At 38.5% G+C, this 27628-nt stretch overlaps 1 protein-coding gene across 2 annotated transcripts; it reads right to left on the reverse strand.

Annotated features, from left to right (window-relative positions):
- Window positions 1-4264: 4264 nt before the first annotated feature.
- On the reverse strand, window positions 4265-26910 carry LOC131993285 (pantothenate kinase 1-like). Of its 2 annotated transcripts, none has more exons than XM_059359116.1 (8): window positions 26131-26910; window positions 15384-15530; window positions 14762-14967; window positions 13797-14050; window positions 13016-13192; window positions 11743-11866; window positions 10084-10209; window positions 4265-9885 (listed from the first exon to the last, which is right to left on the reverse strand). In XM_059359116.1, the coding sequence occupies exons 1-8, from the start codon at window positions 26378-26380 to the stop codon at window positions 9826-9828; spliced, it is 1344 nt and encodes a 447-aa protein (XP_059215099.1). In that variant the 5' UTR covers window positions 26381-26910; the 3' UTR covers window positions 4265-9825. The 2 variants fall into 2 exon arrangements, with proteins under 2 accessions (XP_059215099.1, XP_059215100.1); XM_059359117.1 differs by lacking the exon at window positions 26131-26910 and adding an exon at window positions 25402-25720.
- Window positions 26911-27628: the final 718 nt, after the last annotated feature.

Genomic DNA, 27628 nt, shown 5'->3' on the forward strand with positions numbered 1-27628 from the left:
TATGAAAGAGGAAATTAAAGCCTGTCACTGATAACTTTCATGTGAGCGCTCAGGTTGAACTAAGAGATACACTCCACATTACATATAGTGCCCAAGTCGAGGTCACCACAAGTTCCACCAGTGTCTACTCTAAAGGGGGGTTACCTATCCTACTTATGGCATCTCCACCCCTTTAAAATATATATGCATGACAATGGCTTAGTAGCCAAAAACTTTGAACTCTCTCCTGATTGAAATATTAAAAAGGCACTGGAAGTGGAGATCAAATGTCAGCTAACAGAGTTATGGAGGAAATGTGCTGGCTGTGCAAAACTGGGAGATGGAAACATCTCAGCAGGATTTCAAAGTCTTAGTGGGAAAAAAAGGAAATATTGCTGCTTAAACACATTAGTGGCTTAAACAATGTGGACTGAGCGGAAATGCAGTGTTGCCAAGTAATAACATAAAGGTGTTAAGCTTAGAACATGAAGCCTTGTTGAGAACAGCTACATGGCAGAACGGTATGTCACACAATACGACACGTAACGGACTAATTATCATACAGTTATGGGAAAAAATATTAGACACCCCTTTTCTTCCGTTTCTTGTTCATTCTAATACCTGGTACAACTAAAGGTACATTTGTTTGGACAAATTTAATGATAACAACATAATAAGAGTTTAATTTAAGAGCTGATCTAGTCATTTTCCATGGTTTTATTGATAATGATTTTAGTTGGTGGTCTAAGATTTTTTCCATGACTGTATATGCTCACAAGTAAAGTAATGTTCAGTGGCAAGAAAAGGAAAAAAGGATGCAACCTCACTGTCTGATGTTGTTCCAGGTAATAGTATTATGCTTTTAATGCTCTTGCATTTAAGATTTTAATTAAATTAAATAAACACACCTGCACACAACTTCAACGACGTATCTGATTCTGGATTGAACTGCAATCATATCACCTACTTGAAGCTGCATCATGAGCATAATTTATATGTTTACTCAGTGAAATTCACCTGGTCACTGCCCGGATGCACATACAGGCGAGGAAACAGCCAGCTACCACCATCCAGCCCCAGCCACCCTCCGGCGGGGTCACGACCTCCGACGCCCTCCTGCCTCCTCTGTTCTTCTCCTCCTTGGTGACTGCCATCGCTTCAACCAATTACAAGCCAGACTGGCATCCGTGTCCCCTCCCTGGGCTGTTGGGGGTCACGACTCCACTCCTCAATGTTTTCCTTTTGTCTCCAAAACTATAACAAGTTTTCATTGGCTGGGCTTGTTCTGTCAAAACTGCAGGCACTTGCTTAAAGAAAACTTAGAGGATCCTGTTCCCGGGTCACTGATAAAAAAGAAGAAACAACAACAGGCAGAAAATAATTCATGAGTGCCAACTTTATAAAGCGATAAAGCTTCTTTCCTGCCCAGTCATCCCCTATACACTGTATGAGATACATTTTCACTTTTACTTCTTTTTTAAGTTTCTTCATCTGTAGTCATCACCATCTTTTTTGTATGTTTAGCCATCATTAGCTATTACGGCTCTTCACACGCAAGTTTTTAAGAGCAAGTCTGCTGTGTTAGCTCTGCCTACTATCCATGGGAGCTGGGTGATGAAAAACAGTTGCTATCTGTGTGCCACTTGTAATTCTTCCAAGATGTCAGACATGCAGCTCATAAAACCAGCTTTCATCAGTGGGCCAAGGGGCTCAATCTCCATTGTGTTGCCTCCAGCATAACTTATCAGACTCTATCTAAATGAAAATCTTCAAGATAATTACTTTCAGTGGACTAACTCAACTTTTTAGTGCATATTTTTTGCATGAATGCTGCCACAATATATCTTAAAATCTTATGGTTGATGAGACTTCTACTATCGAGTACAAAAGGCTTAAACAAATGTGGCCAAACACCAGATCAGAGGTCAGCATCAGCTACAGTTTCCCTGAAAAGAAAGTAGTCTGGTGGTGGTTCAGTGAGTCTATTGTTGATTAGTGTTGACACAACACAGCCTAGATAGTAGTTCTGGCTAAGTGGGACTAGTTTAGGCAAACTGTTGGTTCCTGGTTGTTTGCATTGGATGATCAGGCCCCAAGGCTGAGCTCCACCCTATTGGTTCATCCTGTAATGTGTCTTGTTGATGCAAGCCAGTAGCAGTGAGTGCGTGTTTCCATTTGAAAAGCTCAGGCCTTCCCACCAGCTGTGCTGCTATTGCATTTCAGCGTCTTGGTTTTATTTGGGCCGTTACAGAAACGCAATCAGGCTTCAAGAATCTGGACAATCACGCTGTGTGTGGGTGTGGGTTGATAAGAAGGTTGGAAATACCTCAGTTACAGGACTGCTTACTTTCAATTAGGAAATAAAACAATAAAAGAAGCAATGGACAACTTATTTAAAGCATAAAACAAGTAAACCTGGAGAACAGTGTGCTGTTGAAACTGCCTACATGTGCCTGTCCAAAGGTTTCTGTGCAGCTTTTTTGCTTTGTCATCTCAACAAGCAAGCTGTATAGTTTGCGTGTATGTGTGTGTGTGTGTTTGTTGATTGACAGCTTGTGTGCGTCACCAACAGAGAATTTCCCTCTTGCTGCAAAGTAAACTGGGCAACTGCAGACTTGGTTTGGTTCAGTCCTAGTTAATTCAATATTCAATATTTAATTGGATTAAATAAATGTAAATGAAAAGTTTGTCACAAAAAATGTCAGTAAAACATATTTGCATGTGACAAATCATTAAAATGTACTGTACATATGTATTCTATTTGAAGTCTAAAACTATATATATATATATATATATAACACTATTATTCCATCTGTAGGTCTGTAAGAATGTTGTCACCACAATATAATAACAATTTGTCTTTGCATGTTTTGACCATTTATTTTGGACACATAAAAGTATGTGTTTTGTTGCAGTATGGGATGTTTTTTAAATTTTTTAAACAATAAAGTATACATAATATTGAATATATTACAGTTCATAAGTTAAAATTGTGGGAGTTCATTTGGAACAAATTACCAAACAAACCAAAATGTTGTTTAAGAGATGAAGACAAAAGCAGAGAGAGACAGTCTGGACTGGACTGGACTTTTTTTTGTCTTTCCAGTCTCTGGAAATCAAGATTTAAAACTTAAAAAGAAACCAAAAGAAAAGTGTGTGTTGACTTACATCAGCTTCCAGTCAGTCTTTGCTCCTCTGTTTCACTGCTTCATGGCTCAAACGTTCTGCAGAAACACTAACAGAAATTAACAAAGAAAATGTTTTCCTGCTGCTGCCTCTGCTGCAAACACCCTGAGGTGCTCTGCAACACAACAGAGCCCACAAACTGGAGATATGAGGAGAGGGAGGAGGGGGGAGAGGAGGGGGAGGAGAGGGAGGAGGAGGAGGTGGAGAGGTGTCTAAATATCCCCACACAGATGCCAAGTGTGTCTCAATAGCAACTCAGTCCCCTTATTTTATTGTTTTTATGGCTATATTTTATAATATTACCATAAGGTTGGGTTAAGCCTGCACAGGTTCAGAAGAGTGGACCTGAGCCTGAGTGGACAGACTTTATCAGCTTTTTATTTCTTGTGGTAAAGATAATGATTCTCCTTCTGTGCTTTCCTGAGGACATGCACATTGAACATTAATTTTAGGCGAAAACTTTGCTGAGAACCAAAAGAAAAAACATTTTCAGATCGTCATAATGTGTCACATTAAAGGGACCCTGGGACATACGCTCCCGACATGTTTTATCACTCAGCTAGCTACTTAGCACTAGATAGATAATATTAATCATCCACATGGTGAAAAATCACTGAATATTATCTTGCGGCATGAGCCGACATGATCGTTAGCTGCTGTTAGGTATTTAGCAAGTACATTTTGCTCATAATATTAATGTACTTTTACTTATACAAATTCAACATCATTTTTTTGAGGATTTCAGGACTTCATACTGTGGCTTCTATTTAGTCTACAGTGAAAAGTGGCATTATAATGACTTGTCACTGGATGCCAGTTGGAAGTAATGTGACCCCATCCCCCAAATGCATTAACACAGCTTCACTACTTGTTTGTTATGTAAACCAACTGTTGAGTCAGCAGTAGCTTCTTTATATCCTTCTTCAGGATTTAAAGCTCAGAAATACAATGTTAAATCCTTATAAGGAGATGACTGTCAACGCTTCTTCTATTTATGTCTTTTTTCTTTCTTTATTAGTCTTTGTTTCTGCCTGTCTTATCTTTGTTTGTTTGTCTGTCTTTCATAAACAGAGTAAAAGAAACACCCAGAACACATGTCTCTTATCCAGTTTTAGTTTAATTCCGTTTTAGAAAAAAAAAAATCTCTTCACTTCATTACATACGCATTGCACAAGGCAGGGAGCCATTTTTTTTATTATATTTTTTTCTTTCTTTTTAACCCTTTCTTATTTCAAACCGGAGTTAAAAGCAGCAGCAGAACTGACGCCCACAACCAGCACTGGGCTTCCCAAAACGTCTACAGCCAGAGGAGCCGGTGTGGAACAAGCGGCACAGAAATCCAGCAGACAGAAAACAAGCGTCCGAACTGTGGGCACCAAGAGCATCAATCTAAACATTTATTGAACAGACCACATTCCCCTTCAATTCTCAATCAGAGTACGTATGACTTATTTAGCATGGTTATATATAATAAAAGTCAAATGGATCTGAATGGAATTGATAAAATTATATTAAAGTGACAATAAAGGTTAAAACGAGGGACTCTACAATGGCTGCCAAACACTAATAATTGTCTACAAATATATCTAGTCCTAATATTATTCATTACAGCTGCAGAACAGAGCTACAGAGAAAAGTGGTTTGTCTCGGTGCGTCTTCTGTCTGCGTCGGGATTGTAAATAAGTGCCGAGTCATGTTTGGGAAGCCAGGCCCTGAACAGTTGAAACAACTTAATCAACAGACAGATTGCTGGTGTAGAATATATCATATTAATATTATTTACAAAATCTCTGTACAATCAAATACACAAGGGTGTTAAGGTCTGTCCTGCCAGTCAAGCATTCCAGAAGACAGTTTTCAATAGGCTGGACGTGTCCACGCAACAGGATGTTTGACAAGATTAAGAACCTCTGAGGAAATCCTCCAGCAAAGTGAGTGCGAAAAACGTTACACAAGTGAAAAGGGTCAGAAGGTCACAAGGGACATTGCGTCACTTTGACTGAAGTCTGACAGCAACAAGGTGTTTACCAGGGTTGTTCATCCAACAAGATAAAGTTTGGATTCATAATAACTGTAGGTATGTAAACAGTGCGTACATGTTCAGCATGATTACGTCACACAGATCACACTGAAAAAGCGCGCTTAGTTCACTAAATTGGTTCATAATTCAGCCTTAAGCATCCTGTTGCGAGCTTCCACCTTAAATAGTGTTTACAACTATATCAGCAGGACAGAAACTTCAGGAGGAGAAACTCCGTCAAGATTCAAACAGGATTTCTTACAAGGGGAGAACTAACAGGGTTGCATATATTTTTAAAAACATTTACAAACAAGTCAAATCAACTCTGGTAGCTTTAGAGAAGAGGTGAGTTTGTTGAAAGGGACAAAGAGATCAATGGATGAGTTACTGCATAGCCTGTTAGTTAGATAACACTATGGGGGACATGACATTTGCCGTTCGGTGGACGCGTTCAGCCAACGCTCCTTACAGTACCGAGACATACATACTGATCCGAGTACAGGTGGTCCCGGTGGGAAATTAACCCGAAACAAAAGTGAGGTTCAAAACCCCAAACTCTAAAATCACAACTCAGACCACCATCAAAGCAGATAAACAGCCACATTGTTGAGTCTTAATAACATAATTATCTGAATTCTTGCCTCATACTGTATCTGTGTTGCAGTCACAGAAAATGGCAAAACTTAATAAAGATGTCAACTATGTGATACTGCTTTGAATGGTTGGGTCTCTTGAGCATTGTTGCTGAAAACATAAACACGGTTAATGTGAAGAATTTAAAGTGTTATTTTGGTTTTTGTAGTCAAAAACACTGAAGCTGCAGTGGTGCATCAGTACAATAGTTAGGTACAAAAATACTACACATATTGGGACTCATGATATCCACATGGCAACTTGTGAGTTTGGCTTAGAACAGTTTTAGATTAGTTGAATATGGAAAATATGCTATAACTTGCAGTTACACTGTGACTGAAAACATACAGGTACACTTTAAAATTAACTTTAAAACATGTCATCTATGTTATGCAGAGTCAAAGCATCATCTTCAAACAGACACCAGGACTGAGCCACATGTTAAACAGCAGATTAAAAAAATGTTAAAACTGGCTTCCATGAAGAAATGCTCCTTCGATTTGGACGTCCATCTGTTTTGAGATAAAAGGCTCTGCAGGACACGATGATATGTGTTTAAGAGGTACAACTTCTTTCCAGTCTGATCACTTTTATAAATGCTGCAAATCACCACATGTTTGAAAAGGCTTCTTCTGCCTGACAGAGCATGAAAGCAGGGATATACATTTCAGGAAACAATCGCACTGGTTCTTTTGTGCCAACCGAAAATGAACCATGAAAAGAAACTCTGTACAACATTATATTCAAAACACATATTATAACACGTAGACTCACATTATTACTCACTACTGGCCACAACAAAAGCAGGATAACGATCATAATAGGACATACCTTTTGAAAAATGTTCCCAAACCAAACTGTTACCCAAAAAATAATAAAAATAGAGGTATCAGGTAAACATCTAACATTCCAGTTCTTATTATAATTGATTTGTGTTACCGAAAGTATGATGTGGGGTTCTAAATGATCAAATTTTATTATCAAAACCACAACAGTACGAGTGGAAGAACAATCTTGGGACTAGCAGATAGTTGTGAATGCCGAACACTGACATTTAATGTGCGTTAACTGCACTGAATCATCTGCTGCAGTACCATGGCAAAAACAAAACAAACAAAAAAACAAGCAAAGAAAGCAAGTGTGACACCCGAACACAAAGAGAATCACATGCACAACACAACAAAAACAGTGAGGTGAAGTTCAGCAGGTAAGAAATGAAATCACACAGGAATATGAAGGGCACAGACGCGGTGTAACCAGGCTAACACACAGTGAAGGCAACTGATGAGGGTTTTTATATGAGAATAAGGGGTGGCACAAGATAACCAACACCAGCCCAGTTTTAAAGCTGAGCGGCACCTGGCTGGTCGAGGCCACTTTTATCATCCAAACATGAGTTGGAAAAAAGGCAAATCTAAAAACAGACCATAAAAGCACCTTAAAAGAACATTTGCAGTGTCACCACTGCAGAGGAAATGCTTGCAAAATGCACAAATCCCTCCACAACACTACTACCAAATAGTATTTGCCAGTTTTACTTGTAACACTTGCACAAGTGTTGGCATTTGGATTACTGAAGCCAACATATAGTTAATAAAGCCAGTTACAATCAAGTATCCAATACAGACAATACACACTTTTTTAACTTTTAGTATGTATGAATTACAGAGGATTAACCCTAATTATAAACATTATAAAGGGCCCTCATCTGTTTTGAATATGTTCAATCTATAATTTGCAAATGTTACTGCTTCAACAGCAAATCTCTTAAAATGTTAGTTTATTGTGGATAAAAACATCAGGTTTGAATAACTTTCGAAGAACTATGTGGCCCATTATCAAACTGCACAGCAGAAAAAAAAATATTTGCTGAGGTCAAAGTGCAGTCCGTGGGTACGTTAGATGGTATAAAGTCGATTACAGGAATCACTTGATTTTGTGCAAAGACGTTCAGAATACTTGCACAACATTCAACTAGCTGTTAGGGATCTTAGCCTTGTTATTATTACTGAGGGTTAAACTTTATAAAGGTCCTGTCAAAAAAAACTTGTACACTTTTCAGGAAAATGTGGGTAGTGATGGGTTGGAGGTATATTAACAACAAAAAGTGTAGTGTATAAAACTGAGAGATGGTGGTAATTTACAAGAGCACAGTTTCTCTGCTGGAGAGTAAAGGCGTGTAGACAGTGGTTCTAAATATGTAAAGCAGTGGAAAGTGGCGATAGCACCACCCAGATTTATAGTATAACTGTGTGGAGATTACACAGAGATAAAAGGCTGTAAAGGTCCAGACTGGGAGGAAGGGGACATTACAGGAAACTATAAACTAGGTTTCTTAAAACAGCTATGGTGTCTGCAATTCACTGTCATCCACAATAACAAGCAAACCTTGCCTAGAAGCTGAGGTGTGCATGTCATTTACAATTCTAGCTTCTCCAGATTATACAATTCCTTTAAAATGTCTTCTCAGAACATTATTACAGGCAATTCAGGATATCAAGAAGGGTTTCCATCCCAGACTCTCAGGCCATTGTTTCACTACAATTTGAAAGAGCCAATATTTTTGTAAAATGCGATTTGAGAAAAAAAAAAAAAAAAAAGCTTGTCTAAGGTGCATGTTCTAGTTTTGATATAGACTTGGATCAGGACAAACATGCCAGTGCCATAATGTGTGTTAAATTCTGATTAAAAAAAGAAATAAAAATTGATAAGTAATTTTCCCAGGCAAAAATTGCAGGAAATTCATTTTTTCAGGGTCTCAAATATGGACACTCCTGCCTTTCTCTGTTTTATAGCATATGCAACTAGATATCATTGGGACTGACAAGACAATTTCAGACATCACCTTGGACTTGGGATGTGCATTTTTCATTATTTACTTGATAGGCCAAATCTTATTTTAACTAATCTAAAATGGTCGAAGAAGAATGAAAAACTGATCAGCTGGGGAATGTTGGCCAACAACATGAAGAAGGCGAAGGCAGACGGGGTTCTAAACTGTAGTGGCAGTAATGCTAGTTGAGAGAAAACAACAATTCGGACACCTTCTATAGCGCCATCCGTTGGAAGACAATGTCTTGGTCCCATGATCTAACACTAAACTCAGCAGATTAGGTATGCATGTGTGGCAATATGGTGTTGTTAATGTTGTTAACATGTAGGCAGACGGAGGAGAAACAAAACAATAAAAGCAAAGGCCATGTGCAGTGGAGCAACAGAAAGAATTAAAGACCGTTTTTCTGTTTTCCATTTGGACTGAAGGAAGCAGCTGTTGTACGAATCTCAACAGGATTTGGCTTCATTGCACTCCCTAAAAGACTGGAGTATGGTGGGCAACTTTTTGTGCAACAACAAAATGCTTCCCAACCTTTACCCTGTGATGCTTTTACAGCATCAGTGACATTACTGAAAGGTTCGGCTACAGCAGTCAGTCTGCACTCTGACAGCTGAAGGCAGGAGGCATTGTTGGTGTTTCTGTTCTGGGTTGCAGAAAATGAATTTCCTTGAGTCCCTGGTGGTTAAAATGCCCAATTACCTTCATTTTGTGCAGACATCCCATCTTAAAGAATTGTTGCACAAATAGACGCCTGTGGAACCACAGCCTCCACGACGTAATGCTACAGTAGCTATTCACACAAATACACACCGTGACAAAAAACATTAAAATACTCTGTGTCTCTGTGCTTCCTGACACAGGGCTGATTACAGGAAACCATAAATTAAAGATTACAATATTAAAACCTCTATGATAGGGGGACTCTGTTTGGGAAGTTTAGGAGATGAATGTTAGAGGTTATAATTATTTACAAGTGTTAAATTATTAAAATGGCTTTTCTCAGTTTCTGTGTCTCTCTCTTATTGTTCCTTTAGCGGCCTCTGTGAACAGGACCTTTCAGCAGCATCGAAAGTTGTTGACGTCACAGCATCGAGAGTTGATGACATCACAGCATTCAGGGGTGCATGACATCGTCTTGTCGAGGGATGATGATGTCACGGCATTATTTCCTTCACGGGTCCTCTGTTGTTTTGAGAAGTTCCATCAGCGCCCCGACAGCTCCAAAATAACCCTGGTGCAAACACATATACTCTTTTTACACACAGAAACACTGTGATATAAGTTTGATGTGAGTTACACTGCCTGCAGGGTTCAGGAATCCAAAGACAAGACTCAAGCTTTAGAAAAAAAGGACATTTTCATCCTGGCTTTCTTCAGGTCTGACTAGAAGTTAGAAATTCATCCAATAGTTCATCAGTGGAGTGCTCACCTCGTGTTCCAGGAAGAGGGCTCTTAGTTGTCCTTTAGACCAGAAGTCCATGGCATAGGCTAGCAGTTTTGTGGACACTGTGTTGATGCGGAGGAAGTTCCCAACAAACACCACACGCTCAATTTTCTAATACGAAGAGAGACATTAAAAAAGTCAGAAAAGCAAGACCCATTACGTGTGGAAACTAAATCCTCATTTAAAAATGTGAAAGGCTGAGGTGCCAAGGGCCAATCATAAAATGCAAAGTTCCTGATTTGCACCAGACCAGGGATGTTTGTGGAAGGTCATTCCCCATTTCTCCCTCCCCTCATTTCATGTCATTCCTGTACTATTGACAAAAATAAATGCAGAAAATGCATTGAGAAATAATGAATTAAAGGATAAAAGAAAATTTAAAATGCTAAAGGTTGTTTCATAAATAAAGAGTACACTGACTGCATCACTGGTGCTCCCTGCTTTTTTTTTTTTTAATAAATAGACATTGTGAACACTAGTCTATTTATAAAAAATGATTCCATGTATAAACAGTCACAAAATTAAAAAAACAAGAAGCTTAAAACAGATGAGGTCATAAAAAATGTTTTGTCCCATACAATGATATCAGAAACTAGGGGCAAAATGCAACTACTTTTGCTCACCACATGGTGGTGCTGTAGACCTGATAAACAGGTTACTAATATGCTCTACTATAAAAAAGGTCTTGAAGTATTTACTACTGATGGGATTGAATAAAACAAATGCTGATTAAATTAGTTGTTTTGTTTTTTGGAAATTGGAAAGCTTTAAAAATGGAAGCAAAGCAATTTGCATTATCCTGCAAAATGCGGTTAAAATCTTTTTCCTGTGTGTCATGTAAATATATTATTTGCTTAAATTAATTTCATGCAAATTACCTGACATAATCCAGTGAAACAAGTGTGTAAATGATGTAGGTGTGCAGGAAAGGAAATGTTAAATACTATTAAATGACAAAGAAGGTGACAGTGGGAGCTTTTCCCCCAGTTGGACTTTGACAATGAATTATGTAAATTCAATATTTGATGAAAGTCCTGCAGGTTACAAGGCATGGCCACAGTGGTTGGTGAATTTTAAAGAATGGCAAATAAATAAACTACCGACACCAATATTATACGTTTGTGGTTTTCTGCTTTCGAAAAGATAAGAAGGGAAAGGATGGAGGTCTGTATTTGTTCCCAGCCAGAGGAAAACACGAGTAGATAATACTTTTTTTTCTCATTTATTCTTCCGTTTAACTGCTCAGCGAGTCTTTTAAAACCCTAATTATTTGTTTAAGGGCCAAATATATCTCAATTTCTTTACTAAAAAGCAGGTATGAGTCGTTATTTGGTCTCAGTTTCATACAAAAGTATCAACATGAGCCCTGAACCCTGCGGTTGGTGGACATGTGTGCGTGTCTTTGCTGCAGCTCTGTGTGCAGTGATAGCCCTGTACAATGCTGCTTGATCGCCATGCCACAAGGCAACACTGTAAAGAAGCTCACAGCACACAGAAAGACTCCCGGCTGATCCCTCACTCCAGAAAATAACAACTTTGAGTTTGGCTGCAAAACTTTCAAATCCAGATTTAATTGTACAACATTTTTTTCTTAGGAGCGGTGTGTGTTCGCGAGTGAATATATGTGTGTGCATTTGTGTGTACCTCATTGACAGCACACATGCGTGCTATGGATCCTATGTTGTTAGTGATGGTAACCAGTGTGGCTCTGGCCAGGTCTTCCTTACTGATGCTGTCTCGCTTCTCTTTGCTCATCATGTGACCAAAACTGTGAAAACACACCACAAAAAAACAAACATTTGATCTCTGACAATGTCATGATAACCTTCACAACAACAGTAAACAAGTGTTGTTTGCTAGTGTGCGTGTGTCTGTGTGTGTATTTCAATAAATTACATTATTGTTGTCGTGATGGGACACAATGAAAAGAAATAGTGATTATAATCTGATGACTGTGTGAAAATCATTTTTTTCCCTTTGCTTTATGGATCAACCTTTGCACAGAGAGCTGCAGGTTTACTGTATACATACTAATCCCAGATTAGCAAGTGAAGTTGTGTGTACAAGAGTGTGCGTGTGAGTGTGTGTGTGTGTGTGTGTGTGTGTGTACGCAGTCAACCATTATTTTATACACCATTTGCTGGTATGTGTATTTATGTTATCACTGTGTCCTTTGTGCAGCCATAATTTCACACTGAGCATGATTCAGCACTGTGTCCACACATAAATACCCTTTGAAGTAATTTTGGAAAATTCACATTTGTACTATTAGCTATGCTATGTGAGCGATTTCTCTTTTAAGCTGATTTAGCAAGTTCTAAGCTGATTTCATCCACTTTACATGATTGGTTTAATATTTTCCATAAAATGCCTTAATTAGTTTTATATTTTTTTGAGTGGAGATCAATGTAGGTTTATCTAGATTTTCACGAAGCAAAATGGATAGAGATAGTTTTTTCAGTTCAGTTTTTTTGTTTTTGTTTGTTTGTTAGCAAGATTTGCTCAATTCTCATTAAACTTGCTGGCAGGGTGTACCATGGGCCTAGAAAGAACCCATTACATCTTGGAGCAGATCTGAACTACAGGCGAGATAGTGTATGTCCTCAAAGGTCTGTGTTCTGCAAATGCCCCTGGAGTTCCTCATGTTTTTTCTTTAATATATCTCACTCACAATTCTAATAATACATTATTCATAGCCCAGCTCAGTTACAGTCCAGTGCTGTTTCTTCTCTCCTCTTAGTGTCTTTTACCAATTTGGTAGGATGAAAATATTGACAGAGAAACTTTTCCAGTATAATCACAACCTTTTCAGTAATGAACCTTGACACAGTTTGTATTCACAGGACTGTGTGTTTTGCTGCAGTGACCTGAGGGAACACTGTGAACCTTCAGGTGACAGAGCCCTCATCTCACCCACCTGGATGCAACAGCCGAGCCCTGCAGGCCAAATCGCTCGTAGTCTCCACCATAGATGTCTTTCACCAGTTTGTCCACATTGGTAGAGTCGCCCTTGCTTGCCATTTCCAACGCCTCCTCGAACGTCTCGCAGCCAGTCAGCAGACAGCAAAGGCCCAGGAATGTACCACCTCCCAGACTGAAGGTAAGAAACGAAGAGGAGATGAAGCAGGAGATAGAGTGTGAAAGACACAATAACAGAGTGAAAAGCATTGGAGAGGAAGTGAAAAAAGATCAGTGTTAGGATAAAAGAACGAACAAAAGGAGGAGGAAAAGTGTGAAATAGGAAAAAAAGAACTGAGGTTGGCTAAACTAGTTTAATGAGTTGTGAAAGATATTAAGGAGGCATTTTAAATACAATATAAATGTAAAAGAACTAGTATTACTTCCAACATCAACAAGCTCTCATGTCTCGGACAGACTCTCTTTGATTTTGCGACTGTATTCAACACCTCACTATCTAATCTAGCTCTACTATTAAGAAAGTACAAAGGTACAAAAGGTGACCATAGATAAAGAACAGCTGGAATACTGAAGCTATAAAAAACATTCAGCCACCTTCACCTTTTGCACATATTCATTCATGCAAAACAACAAGTTCAAGTTCATTGATTTAGGACTCCAGATGGACATTATGTAATTAATATATATATATATATATATATATATATATATATATATATATAGTAGAAAAGGCTGCTTTCCTCTGGTCTCACTAGGCCTACATAGGTGTGTGTCCTCACCTGGTCCCAGTCACCCGTTTGTAGTTGTTCTCTGAGTACACGGCCAGTATGGAGACCCCGGAGCCGATGTTGACCAGCAGCATGGGGAAGGGGTCTTCCAGGGTGCAGGGCTTCTTCACACAGCTCTGGGTGTCTGATGGGTTCTGGAAGTAGTAGCACTCCGGGTGTCCGTTGAAGCTAACCCGGTCCACAAACAGCAGGCCGCGGATCAGGCAGTCGAGCTCGTCCAGCTTCAGCAGCTCCAGGTCAGCCATCTGCAGCACAAATGGAGGAGAGTTAAAGGACACTATTTCAGCTAAACACTGTCAAAGGGGTTTTGACCGTTCAACATGATTTAAAGTAAAAGATTATTCCTTGAAAGCAACAACTTGTCAGTTTTTATGAAGCCAAAATGATTTTCAAAGCATTTGAGGGTGCATAAGGTCCAGCTCAGTTCATGCTGCAGTGCCGAGGGAGAGTTCATTGATCCTGCTGCACTGCAGAAAGGGTCAATGAACTCAGGTACTGAGACAGACAGATATCAAATTTGCTGACTGACAAAAATGATGTAGAAATGTATGAATAACTTTAATCAACTGCAGAAACATCAAAGCATCAGATTGTAACAGATGAGAACTTTAATTCTGTACTGTAAATATGAAATAGTTAACATGAACTGGGGCTGCAACTAAAGATTATTTTCTTAATTAATCACTTTGTCAATAGAAAACAGTGAAAAATGGCTGTTGACAAAGACATTCATTTTAGTATAAGGTAGGAAAAGGAAAAGCGACAAATTACCTCATTAAAAAAGATGAAACTTTAAAAATGACCTATGATTAATTAATCATCAAATTAGTTGCATATTGCATCTGACATTGATTAATCCATTTATTGCAGCTCAGTAATCAAATGTTCACAGAAAGAAAGATTGTAATTTTGACACTCTTGACTGAACGCCTATCAGACACTTTCTCTGGCCTCACCGTTCTGAAGTCATTCTCAAACTTGTACGCCCCGCCTCCGGTAGCGCAGAGTGTTGTGTGCAGGCTGGAGAAGTTCTTGTCGCGACCCATCTGGATGAAACGGGGCATGGCCTGCGTTGGGAAGCGGATGAAGTGGAGGTTCCCCGTCCTGCCGCACATGGTCAGGTTCCTTAGCTCCAGGTGGACGTCACGGACGCCAGTTTTACCTGAATGAGGGAGGAATGATTTTTATACTATAAGATTCTTACATACTGTCCTCAGATACATTTATATATTAAAAAACAATCTAATGAAAGCTGTTTATTTAGTTTATTATTATTTTCAATGAATTAATATGAACATAAAATTGTATTCCATATCTGTGTTTTTGTTTACTTTTTCTGTCTTCTGTTTACTGTTGTTGTGTGCGCATAAACATTAGTATATGTATAATAACTGAAGCTGAAGTCAAGAACAAAACACCATATTAGTCTTATGCAATACACACACATTGTAAAGTATGACCTGTTATCTGCCTGTAAGGCGTCCTTGACCTGGCATGACTTGCTTAAGATACACATGTGTTAACAGATTAAAGTATGTGGGTGTGTCTGTGTGTATACATGTGTGTGTAGAGACATACCATAGGCCACATTTGAGGTGAGGTAGCGGCGGATAGACTTGAGGTTTTCCACTTCTTCCTGTTCTTCCTCTGCAGTGATATCGACTGGCTCAAAGTAAACCAACTTTACCAAGGTGCCACCGATGTCCATACCAAACCAGGGGAAGGCTGGAGAGAAGAACAGGAAGATTGTGCTTTAACTCTTTACTTTTAAAAACAACACATAATACAGATCAAAAAGACAAAAACTGGATTTGACTGATGCCAATAATCAGTCAAACAGATTTTAAAGCTGACCACAAAGATGCAAAAAATACATGTTTTAGACTTTTTCCTTAGTCTGGGAAACCAAAGTGAATTTCTTTTGAATAAAACCCAGCAACACATGGCAGCTGTGATTAAAGAGATACCGTTATGTTAATGGACAAAATAAATATAATATCGGATATGTGATACTACATAAATGGATTACAATTGTTGCTGATAATACAGCGACTGTGACCAAACTACGGTTGGACATCTATCCAGCAGATCAAGCAGTTATTTAATATATGTCAGTGTACATCTGTTATTATATGGTTTAGTAGTAAAGTGCTACACTGTAAACTGGAGTTTTATTAATAATTGATACATTATTTCAGCAGTTATTTAAGCAAGAGAAGCCAATTATTTGTGGTTTTCAGCTTCTCAAATGTGATTATTTGCTGCCTGTTGTTGTCGCCATATATGATGGTAACCTGGATATCTTTTTGGTTTTAAATGATGGTTGGACTGTTATTTGAATACATTATCTTGGAATGTGAGAAATGACAATGCCTGGAACCCAAAAAACAGGTTGAAATATTGTACACACTTGCAAATGCTCTCAACCCGTCCTGAGGGTTAATAATGAGCATAACCATTAGTTGCAGTCCCAGACTGGAGTCTCTGCTAAGAACCTGCGACACCTGTCTTATGAACAGGTTCAACCTGCGTCAACTTTCATGTCACTTTTATGTAATGTTTTCCATCTTACTTATTTGCTTAATTCTATTCGCTATATATACTTACATACTTTTGAATTCTGTTTTTATTACTTGATTTCTTTTCCTTGGTATCTGAAATGTCTTGTAATTGATCCTATGCTGTATTTTATTGTTCTTATGTAAGAATTGTTTTCTTCAGCCTTATCTCTGCTATGTTGGCCTCATGGCTTCCTTCTACTTTGTGATTAACTGCTCTCTGTCAAAGCACTTTGTAAGCTGTTGTTTTTAAAAGCTGCTATAGAAATAAAGTTATTATTATTATTATAACTGTATGAAGGCAACATTACAACACTCCTGCACAGAGAAGGTAGAAGAAAAGAGGAAAATGTCTGGTCTGGATGGTTAGTTGGAGAGAACATTGAGTTCAGCACAAAAAAAAATCTTCCAGTACAACCAGCTCAGGGAAAAAAAAACACCACCGCAGCTCAACAAGAGCCATGGTCGCCATGGAAACAGACAACCCCCCTCCTCCATCATCTCCTCATCTTCCCTTCTCTTCAGCTTCCTATTTTCTCTTTCACTTAGCTCCATCTCTCAGCCTCAACCGCATCCTCGTGCACACCATCTATCTATCTTTCTCCCTCTCCGTCTACACCAACTGCATCACTTTCCCCCATTTGCTTTCTTCCCTTTTCACTAATCATCCTCCCTCCTCGCTCTTCTATTTTCTTTCCCCTTTCTCATTCTCTCCTGCTCCTCTTCCCGTCTTTTACTTGCTTCTTGTCTCCCGATCAATCTAATTCAATTAAAGTAAGATTTACTGGCATGCATGGAAGGGAACTGATGCTGCAATACATTTTTAACGCACCACAAAGCAACTTCTATATTTAACGTAGAGGTAACATCAGCTTTTTTTAATTAAACACAGTGGGCTTTATTTGTGTGATAATTAAAACTGACTCACAGAATTGTAATCTGCAAATGTTTGTCAAGCAAATATGACAAACATTCACACGTTCTTTATCCTCCATTATGATGATTTCCAACTTTGATTAATATCTTTTGGACAGTTAGTCAGACAAAACAAACAATTTGAAGACGCAATCTCTGAGAAATTGTGATGGGCATTTTTCGGATATAAAACAATTAATCAACTGCCAGATTAATTAATAAGATAAATAATCATTAGCTGCAGCCCTCATGAAAATACACCAAATAAAAGTGGAATTGGAATTGAACAATTTGAATAGTGAGAATATAAGAAAAACTAAGGCTTTGTATGACCCTCTGTATTTGTTTTTGCCTTGAGAAGTAAAAAAAAATGTGACTATATAGAGTAACACTGAGGTTGCCTTGATTTTAATCAATAACATTAATCAACATTAATCAATGCATAAAATCGCAGACAACAGGGGTAGGCATATGGCCAAAATCTTCTATCATGGAATAAATATAATTTGATATCACAGTAACAGTTATATCACAATACACTATAATTGTTCTGTAAATTCAATTAAGAGATAGTTTGGAATAACATACCATAGTTCATTATATTTGATTATTTTCCTTGCAAACTTTCTACCAGTACACACACTTCTATCGTCACACTGTATACGAATACGTCACATCACCCAACCCTATTAGACAATAAAATCATAGTCTCAACCTAAACAAAAAACTCATTTTGGCAGTAGGATCTTTTCTATTCTAGGTTTGCAAAGTTGTACTATATTTAGAAACAACCTGCATTGATCCTCTATTATTTGCACTGGCAGTTTAACAAACATCTGGTTGCTCTGGTCGGACAAGGTAAATGTTGAAGACGCGCTGTGCTCTTTAGGTATTTGCTGACATTGTGAGACGGGTTACTGAGATTCAGATCATAGAGATTGTCTCTCAGCATTATTTAAGTCTTTGAAAAATTATGAAACATTTTATGTTTTATATTGGTTACACAGTATATAGGTGACAAAAGAATGTCAAGGAACTAATCAGTGCATCTATGTTTTGGAACAATGAAAACCCTGTGCAGACAACACATGTTCACTAACATATGTTGTTGTTGTGGGAACCAGCAGCATCCAACTAAAGAATGTTGAATCCAAATATTTAGTGAATACTGACAGGCTGGCCCACTGATCAACCAAGACACTGCAAACCCAGATCCTTAACATATAAACAACTTTAATAACACAGAAAAACTGTTTATAAAGGGGAGGTAAATGCTAAATACAAAAACAAAATAGAGAGAAATGGCCAATACAGTTTTTCTAAAGCCCAAGAAAACATCTTTAAATGTCTTGTTTTGTTCGATCAACAGCCAAATATTATGTTTACTGTCACATAGTACTAGAACAGAGCAGAACAGAATAAAACATGCTTAATATGCTACTTTCTTGCATGCAGAAAGGCAGAACTTGGTCTTGGTTTGCAAGTGTAAAAGAATGCTATAAAGCTGGGGGATATTGTGCAATTTTGCTTTACACAATGACAATAATGATTAAAGTAGATAAACAGATAAGCATTATTCTGAGATTTTTAGTCTTAATAACTAGTGAAGCACTAGTGAATTACTGGTACGTTGAGCTGTGGGGCCCTAAAAGTCTGCATATGACTGATGATGTTTTGACCCTTTCTGGTCCTCTCTGTGCTTTCAGCATGCATGACGATCAGGAGATGTGACTGTTTCACAACATGCTCTGGAGGGAACTAAATGACTCGTTCTGGTTTATTGAGGCAAAGTCCACTTTCAGATTAACGTCAGATTGGGATTGGGCTGCAGTCAGTTCAAAATAGTGCTGTTTTTCAAGTTTGTTGTTCTCTTTTTGAAGGTAAACATTATTAGCACCTGAAAAGATAGCAAAATATATATAAAGCATTGTTGCCAGAAATAGCACCTCAAGTCGCTTAATGATCAGTCAACCTTGATGAGATTGTGTCATAGTCTGTTTTGGTGTTGATTTAATTTGCTTTATATGTGTTCTTGATATTTTGACAAGACTTTTGTGCACTTGAAAACCACAGTTCTCAGTAATTGAACCTGTATGACTAAACACCACCAGTGCTGCTGCTACCTGTTGATGCTACAACTGTTGCCCCTATCACCTGTTGCTGCTCTACTATATTGGTTGGTGTTTGGTTACTTCTCTGCAGGGGTCACCTATCACCTCCATTATTGTTTGGTTGACTTTTCGTCATCGTCCCCTCTCACCTACTGACCGCCTCCAGCGTCTGTAAACACAAAATGAGACGCAAAGATTCTGCAGTGTCTTCACTGGAAAATTAACTTATCTGATTTTTTTTTAAAAAGTAGTCAAATGAACTCTTAATTGTTGTCATTGCTAACAAAACACTGACAAAATTTTCAATATTTTATTACATCTTCTACTTGTGATTTTTATATTAGATAGATTACTACTGGAAAACAGGGAGCTTAATAATATTCTGCCTTTTTAATGTTTTATTATGATGCATGCACATAAAGGACAACTTTTTGTGCATTACATATTTGTTTCCTACAACATATTTCTTTACTAAGACGCTTCAGCACTAAAAAAAAAAAAGTACTTATAACAAGCACCAACCCTTTGGTAGAACTGTGAATCACTGGAAACAGAAATATGATCTTCTCTGATATATTTTAAAGCATGTCCCAGCCAAGGTACATGGTGGTGTCTGCCTCAAGTGGCAATCACATTTTCCTCCACAGGCTCAGCCAAAAACACTCACAACTAACACATGACATGACCTAAACAACAATAACAACAAAATCACAAATCAGGGACTCCTTGTCTGAAATAAAATAAACAAATAAATAACACACTGATATTCTGAGTTGCTAAGAGACTGTATTTTGTGTTGATGTAATACTGTGTCCTCAAACTGAACCCTTTATATTCATATGTGCCAAGAATATGTGTTCTCTGTGCATCGCTTCCTAAAATTGAATGTTGTCATAGTGGAAATCCCTCAAATTGTATTTAGGCCATGTGACACTAATCCACATTGAAACCAATACTAATAGGGAAGACATCTATTCAGTGTGGGAGGAAATGTTAATTTACAGACTGGATGTTTCCTTGTTGCATCAGTGAGAGTTCAAGGTCTCTGTTAAATAATTACAGAGATAGACTGCTGTGTGAAAAAGGGAGTTTTTAGGTTTTTTTAATTTATTTGTGGCATATGTTGTCATGGTTAAAGCATGAGGATCAGTTTTTTTTTTGTTTTTTTTTAAATTGTGAACAAATAATGATGTTTCCACAGTTTAATACTTTAAAACCAGGGTATGAAAATGAATTTGTTCGTAAGGTTGATTCCAAAAAATCTAGCATCTTCTCAATAGATTACCATTGTTTTATTGGCTCATGAGTGGAACAAATCCAGCAGTCACTTGCTTATTTTACAAGTATTTGGTCCCTGCTGGTTCCAAACTTGTTTAAAACTAGTTTTTGCAGAGGCACAAAGAAAGACCGCACACTTTTAGCGGCATGTGTAGCCGAGAATCTCTCAAATGTCTGAGCTAGTATTTTAATCACAGGTGTCCTTTGAACCTCCAGAGTTATCAGTCAGGTTTTGTGATTAGTCTAGTTGACAGTTACTGACTGGCATTTCTCCCATGACAATTACCTTGTGCAGTGGAAAAACAACACTGACAACTAAATTGCTATATTGCGCCCAAGGAAACATTACTGGTTTGCTGTCACCTGGCTAGTGACATCAAGAAACATGCTGTACCTAATGAAAAGACATCACTGGAATACAATGTACTGGCCAAGTAGAGGTGCAAAGACGTCATCAGCTGTATCTACAGTCATTCAACCAACAAAATTATCTGTCTCTGTATCTGTATTTAGATAGAAGACCGGAAATGGGCATGATTTACATCAGAAGTCATGTTAAGTGTGTGCCTTCAAAGTAACAAATTGATTTAATATTATATAACAAAATACAAAACATTTGTTCATTAAGTATTGTAATTCAAGTACATCTTTATGGCCTACACTCTTTCTGTCATTCATTCACTGAAGTCCTGTAGATCTTCTACAAAAAAAAAACTATTATGGTCCCTCAGCAAAGTCTTGTCATTTCCTTGAACATGACATCTAACTCCCCAAGAGACCTGAATATTTGCTGCCTAAAAGTCACTAGTAATGCTACACCACCCCTAAACATTCCTCAATGAATGAAGTGAAAATGTACATGTCCTGTAATCCTCATAGTGCAAGGTTTCTGATACAGACACATTTTAACACATGCACACTGTGAATAGCCAAAGGTCAGTATGGCAAGAAGCAGGGTCGCTGGTTGAGGAGTGATTTGTATCCATGTAGGTGAAAGGTCTCTGGCCAACGCATTGATGTCTTGCACTTCCAACATTGTAGGTGCAGTACATGTGTGTGCAGTCTGACTTGAATTACTATGTCTAGAAGGTGTCATAAATAGAAGTTTTTTCCACCATGCTCACTTGTCAGATTTCCAACATAACCTCTGGGATTATCGTCAGCAAGCGTTTCTATTAAGTTTCCCATTGCTTAACCTCTAATCTCAGGTTTAGGAGAGAGGCCTGGTGTTTGTGTGCTACTACACTAAAAAGAGAGGACAGGACATGAACAACACTTGCACTGCAAGCCTATTTGATAAGACAAGAAAATACACCAGCGGGCAGCTGAACACGTTGTGCACAGTGGATACAACAATGTACCCTTATTATAGAGCACAAGATTTAGTCCTTTGTTTATAGGACTACAATTATTACTCACAGAACTACAGCTATCACTACCTCCACTGCTACTGCTGCATATTTTACTACTGTAGTTATATATTCAAGCAGAAATGCCAGTTAATCTCTCTTTTTTTAGTGAGTTTTTTTTTGTTTTATGTCATAATAAACAAATTAGGGCTGCAATAAATGATTATTTCCATTATGTTCACAATGAATCCATAAATTGTTTGATTTAGAAGAATAATGACTTGATTTATCAATTAATTCTGAATGAAGTTTTGAATTAAAGCTCTTTTTTAAAAACTGTTGGATAAAACAAGTCATTTTAAAATATCAGTGTGGGCTTAAAAAATGCGATGGAACTCGATATACCTACAAAGGCTTTATCAGAATGAACCTCAGTCTACAAATTGACACAGGAACGTTATCATTGAGATTAAGGGAATTCAATTTTTATATCTGGTAAAACAAACAGAATTTGGTTGCCATCTTTCCTTCTCTGTCTAGTAAAATTACACATCATATGGAAGAGATAATAGAACATGGGGCGAGTCTTTTTTGCTTTTAAGAAACACTACACAGTTGTGCACAGTTCCAGACAGAAGGAGGAGTTTCAGCCCCCCCCCCTCCACAAATCACCTAAACTCTTACTGAAACTTGTTAACAAACCCTGTTCAAGACTCATCTGCAACCGAATGTAGTAGAACATTGACTTGACCTGTGGCAGACCTTTTGGACAAACCTGTATTCTTTTATGGGAGTAATTCACACAACACAACACAACACAACACAACACAACACAACACAACACAACACAACACAACACAACACAACACAACACAACACAACACAACACAAACACACACACACACACACACAAACCAGCTGTATACTGGGTGAACCTTGCCCTGAACTACAGTTTAGACACCATCTGATTGAACTCGAAACATTCAGGGTTTCAACTTAGGTCCTGATTTCAAAATTCTGTACATTCTTTTATGATTCTCAATAGCTTAAATGTTCATGTTCACTGACCACTGCTAATCAAACTTACTCCTTCAGCCATACCCCACAAAAAACACCTTGTATTGGAATCCCAAGCTGAGTCTCAACACTTGAACAACAATGAAATCCCTCCCTATAGAGATTTATAGAAAAGTATGTTTTCCCTGCTATGAGTTATTACTCTCACTCCCACAAGTCAAAATTTCTCAAAAACTGAGACCAAACATTGCATCAATCTGACTAATCAAATTTATTGGAGAGCTTGAGCAAAAACAACAACTGGCCTTGCATTGAAAACAGATTAGTGTTACTGATACTGCTGCCAGTACTGCATGTAAAACTTCTTTCAACATATTTATAATGCAAATCCCTATTCCACATAACAGTGTAGTTGCAGGATGATAAAATCATAGCCTTCAATTTTGTTTTTGATGTGTGTGATGTGCAACACACCAGCTTCAAAGCCATTTGTCTCAATAATATACAATGTGGCTTGTGGTTAAACAAAATTATATAAAGTATCAAAAGAAACAGGAAAAAGAGCTGGAGAATGAGCATGTTGGTTAAAATAAAGTGTTAACACAGGGTGCTGCAGGCAAAGTTCCCAAAAGTAACGCCAATCCCATCTCGAACACTGATTAGACAAAATAAATCTGAGGACAAAAGTGAAAACTCACATCCTGGAGGGGAATACATTCCAGGGTGGGCCCTGAGTGGAGAAAAGCTTAGACTGTTATCCGGGTTTATCAGGACGGCTGGCATCCATCCAAGGATAAGTCAGCCATAAAGAAGAGGAGCTCTGACCGGACATTTCAAAGTTTACTGATGAGATGTCCCTTTAATTACGTAATGTGGGCCAAGTCTGGTGTGGGGCCTTTCTCTCTCAGGCTACTAAGCATCAAAGCAAACCACAGTAAAGAATCAATGCATTATCAGCTATGTGTTCATTGCAACATCCCACATCTCCTCTTATTGGTCCATACATAATCACACCAGTTTGGTGGTGGTGATTTGGTTTGATGATGATTTTCCTGTTTTCAGACTGGTTTCTTTAGTTTTGTATCACTTAAGCACAGGTTACAAATGGAATATCTCATCTTACTGACAGATACAGTCGCCACAGTACATACTGCATATCTACAGTGTTGTATGTAATAAACTATCAACATGTCTTTACCATCAAAAGATGTTCTTGTACATTTTTGAAGCTGGTCATTTTGTTTTATCTTGTTGTACCGGATCTCCCTGTCTCTTTCCCTCTCCCTTTAAAAAATAAAAATAAACAACTGATTGCAAAAGTACTTCTTGAATGTATTGCCCTCCAAAATACAGATTTGAATAAGATCTATGGATCCATCAATCAAAGGAACAAGAACAGAAAAGATACTGTACATTGCTTGAAAAAGACCATGTGTCACACTATTGACAGCTCTATATTATCAAACCAGCAAAGTTGCTATCAGGCAGTGCAACAAACAAAGAAAGTGTTGAATTACCCTCACATAGGCTAATTACCTGTTAGACTCAAATAGGCCGCAGATTGTAAACAAACAGGTTTAGAAAACCTTTGTAAATCCAAAGCCTTGTAGTTGTTGAAGTCACATAATAAATAAATAATTGCCTCAGAACAGTTAGTTATTAATCCTCAATATGAGTATCCTGTTCTTACAAGATCATACGGTGACACAATAAAAGTTCATGGTGAAATACTGGTTAGCTCTGATTTTAAGTAATAGTGAAATAGGCAAACTTCTCACAGATGACAGTTATGTGTTACTTATTTTTTAGATTCCTTAAAAGCCAAAAGTAATAAAGAATGCCTCCACCCTTTCTGCTTCTTTGTCTCTCTATAACATTATTACGTTGTAACGAATGCCAACAAGATGACTTAGCAACAAGACCTCTAAACATGCAGATGGTTTCGCTGCAAACATTTCAACAGTTTACAACAAGTTTACCATGACAGCCACTCTCAGCCACAACAAACCCTGGTGTTTTGAATGAACAGCCCTGGAAATCTGCTGCAAGGAAGTTATACTGAAATTCTCTGCCATGGAGAGCGATCAGCTGCACAGGAGCAAATACAGTATGTTTATGTTCTTAACAGTACAGTCTTTGCCTTTTCATCATGGTTCAAATGTGCAACATTGTGAATAAACAGTGCAGTCTGACTGAATATAAATATACGAGGATAAACTTAGGAAAATAAGAGACTTGAATAATTTGTTTTAGGAGCCTAAGACCAAGTAACACTAAACCCCACCTAAAAAATGAGTACAGGCTTTTGAATTATTTCTCTGATTTAATGATTAAATATTCAATGAAACACGGACCAACTCACACTTACCAGGTTTCTTTTCACTTATAAGCTTCATCGTGAGGCAAAGTATCAGCTCACAGGTGTATAGAAAAATAAAATAACATAAATAGACAAGCGTGTTGGAGAAAAGCTTTACAGGCCTCCGTCCGTCTTGGAATGATACTTCAGACTACAGAAAACGACACTTTGAAAGACACTTTTCTACATTCTGCGCAGAAACGGCAAAGTTTTCCCGGATGAGCTTCACTCGCATCATCCGAAATACTCGGTAAATAAGGAGGCGGGGTCCCCCTGCCTCCTGAAGACAGGAGTCGCCTCCTGGTTGGCTGAGGCAAGCCAGGCCCACTTATCAGGAGCTTTTTCACCACCGGGTAGTTGACCAATCACAGCGCACCAAATGCAACCTGAGGGTTCATAATAACAAAAGGGGGTCTCCCTGACGACAGTAGGCTGAGACACTTACCACCTAATCTGATCAGAAAAACTAGACCCGAAAGGACAAGATTGTTATCAGAAACATAAACCACGACATGATAAAAGCTCCCAATAAAAAGGAAGTGAAAGGAGAATACACAATGGGTTTCACAGGTTGCTGCAATACAACACGGCATGGTTGTGCAAACCCCGGCTGGGCTGGTCGGTGTACACAAGGATGCTGTTACCCGGGTCATGCACACACACAACCAGCAACAAAAAACATGCCATATAATGTGCATAATTTAACAATCAAATTCCCTCAAGCTGGTTGACACTTACGGGGTCTGTTCCGCCGCACCGACTCCGTCCTCCTCCGTAGTCTGCTCCTCTTCGCCGGGGACCCGTTGCACTCTGCATCGTGCAGGTGATGCATGTTGTCAAAGGTGCTGCTGCTGCTGTTGGGTCCGTTGCTGCCGCCGCCGCTGCAGCAGCTGCCGTTGGCGTGAAACCCCCTCTGGCTCTGGCCGTTGTTGACATGAAAGGGTCCAGACGCTCCTTTCTTGTCGATCAATGACTTGGCTTTATCCATGGCAGCAAGCTAGCCTAGCTTAGCTTAGCATCTGCAGGAAGAGAAAATGTAAAAGCCCGACCGCTAGCGATGAGAACCCGGCTATTTTAGCTTAGCTAATGTTAGCCCCGAGCTAGTGAGACAGTCGCGCGACCAGCTAGCCGTATCCTTCCCCGCAATGTAACGTATTTTAATCTAAAATATAACGCTAAAAATTACCGCACATGTTTGCTTTGATTAACGATTAAATGAAAATAATAGCAGTTGCTAAAACACAGTGCTTCCTTTGAGGTCACTCGCGGTCATTTCCCCACATTGAGATTCTGGCAGGCGCAGCGGCAGCCGGTGTGTGTGTGTGTGTGTTGGTGGAGAGCTACGTCACACCAGCTCCTCCAGCCCAGTCCAGGCCCGAACCCGCTCACCTCCTCCGACCGGTTTTTCTCCTCCTTGCCACACAATTACACTGACAATTTTACCCCCTAAACAAAGAAATGCAAAAGAGGAGTCGCCCTGTCGCAACGAAGCAGCACGTTAGCTCCGCCGTTTAAGTCCTGACAGACACACACAGTACCACTCTGTGTGCGCTTTATTTATTTAAGGCTCTGCTCGCTGTCACCACAGTCCTCTCTACACGTGTGATGTGAGCACAAAGCTGCCAGCCAAAATGTGATTCGTTAAAATGAACTGTTGTAACCCTGTGGTTGCGTGCAAAAGCATAGCCACCTATAGAAATGCCTTTATTTCAAGAGCAGCCTCTGATAACAAGTCTTTTGTCACCGTGCGGAACACTTTTTTAATTGATGTATCTCATTTGTATATACAATTTTATTTTATGACCACAATTAGCCGTTGGAGTAAAATTAACATCAAATATAACACCGTATAACTTGTCTTTAATGTCAACATTAGTACCCTAAATTAAGATGTATTTTAGAAGAGACGTGATATAGTTATTTAAGAGAGATCTGATATCAGACGGAGCATTGAATAGAAAGCACAGTTCATGATACAAAGGTCAACCAACAATCTCAGCTTGATAAAGAAAAACAATCAGTGAGACCATTCAGAATCAATTTCTCTCTCTCTCTCTCTCTCTCTCTGTCTGTCTCTCTCGACAATTAATTATTAATTCATTTCTGATATCAATATTAGCTTTCACATGTTTTGTTTGTGTCTAAATGTAGATGTTATAGTTTGAGGGATAGAAAAAAGTCTAAAACTGATGTTAGACAGTTCATTAGTTGGAAGAAGCAGCAGAATTTATTTTAA

Source organism: Centropristis striata, chromosome 20 (genome assembly GCF_030273125.1).
Source record: "Centropristis striata isolate RG_2023a ecotype Rhode Island chromosome 20, C.striata_1.0, whole genome shotgun sequence".
NCBI classification, from domain to species: domain Eukaryota; kingdom Metazoa; phylum Chordata; class Actinopteri; order Perciformes; family Serranidae; genus Centropristis; species Centropristis striata.

What these genes read in the sequence shown, in the direction of transcription:
- LOC131993285 (XM_059359116.1), bottom strand. Translation starts at nt 26,380, where the DNA reads ATGGATAAAGCCAAGTCATTGATCGACAAGAAAGGAGCGTCTGGACCC. An exon ending in GGTGCGGCGGAACAGACCCC is followed by an intron (nt 15,531 to 26,130) that starts GTAAGTGTCAAC and finishes TCTTCTCTCCAG; the next exon opens with CCTTCCCCTGGTTTGGTATG. An exon ending in CACCTCAAATGTGGCCTATG is followed by an intron (nt 14,968 to 15,383) that starts GTATGTCTCTAC and finishes TCCCTCATTCAG; the next exon opens with GTAAAACTGGCGTCCGTGAC.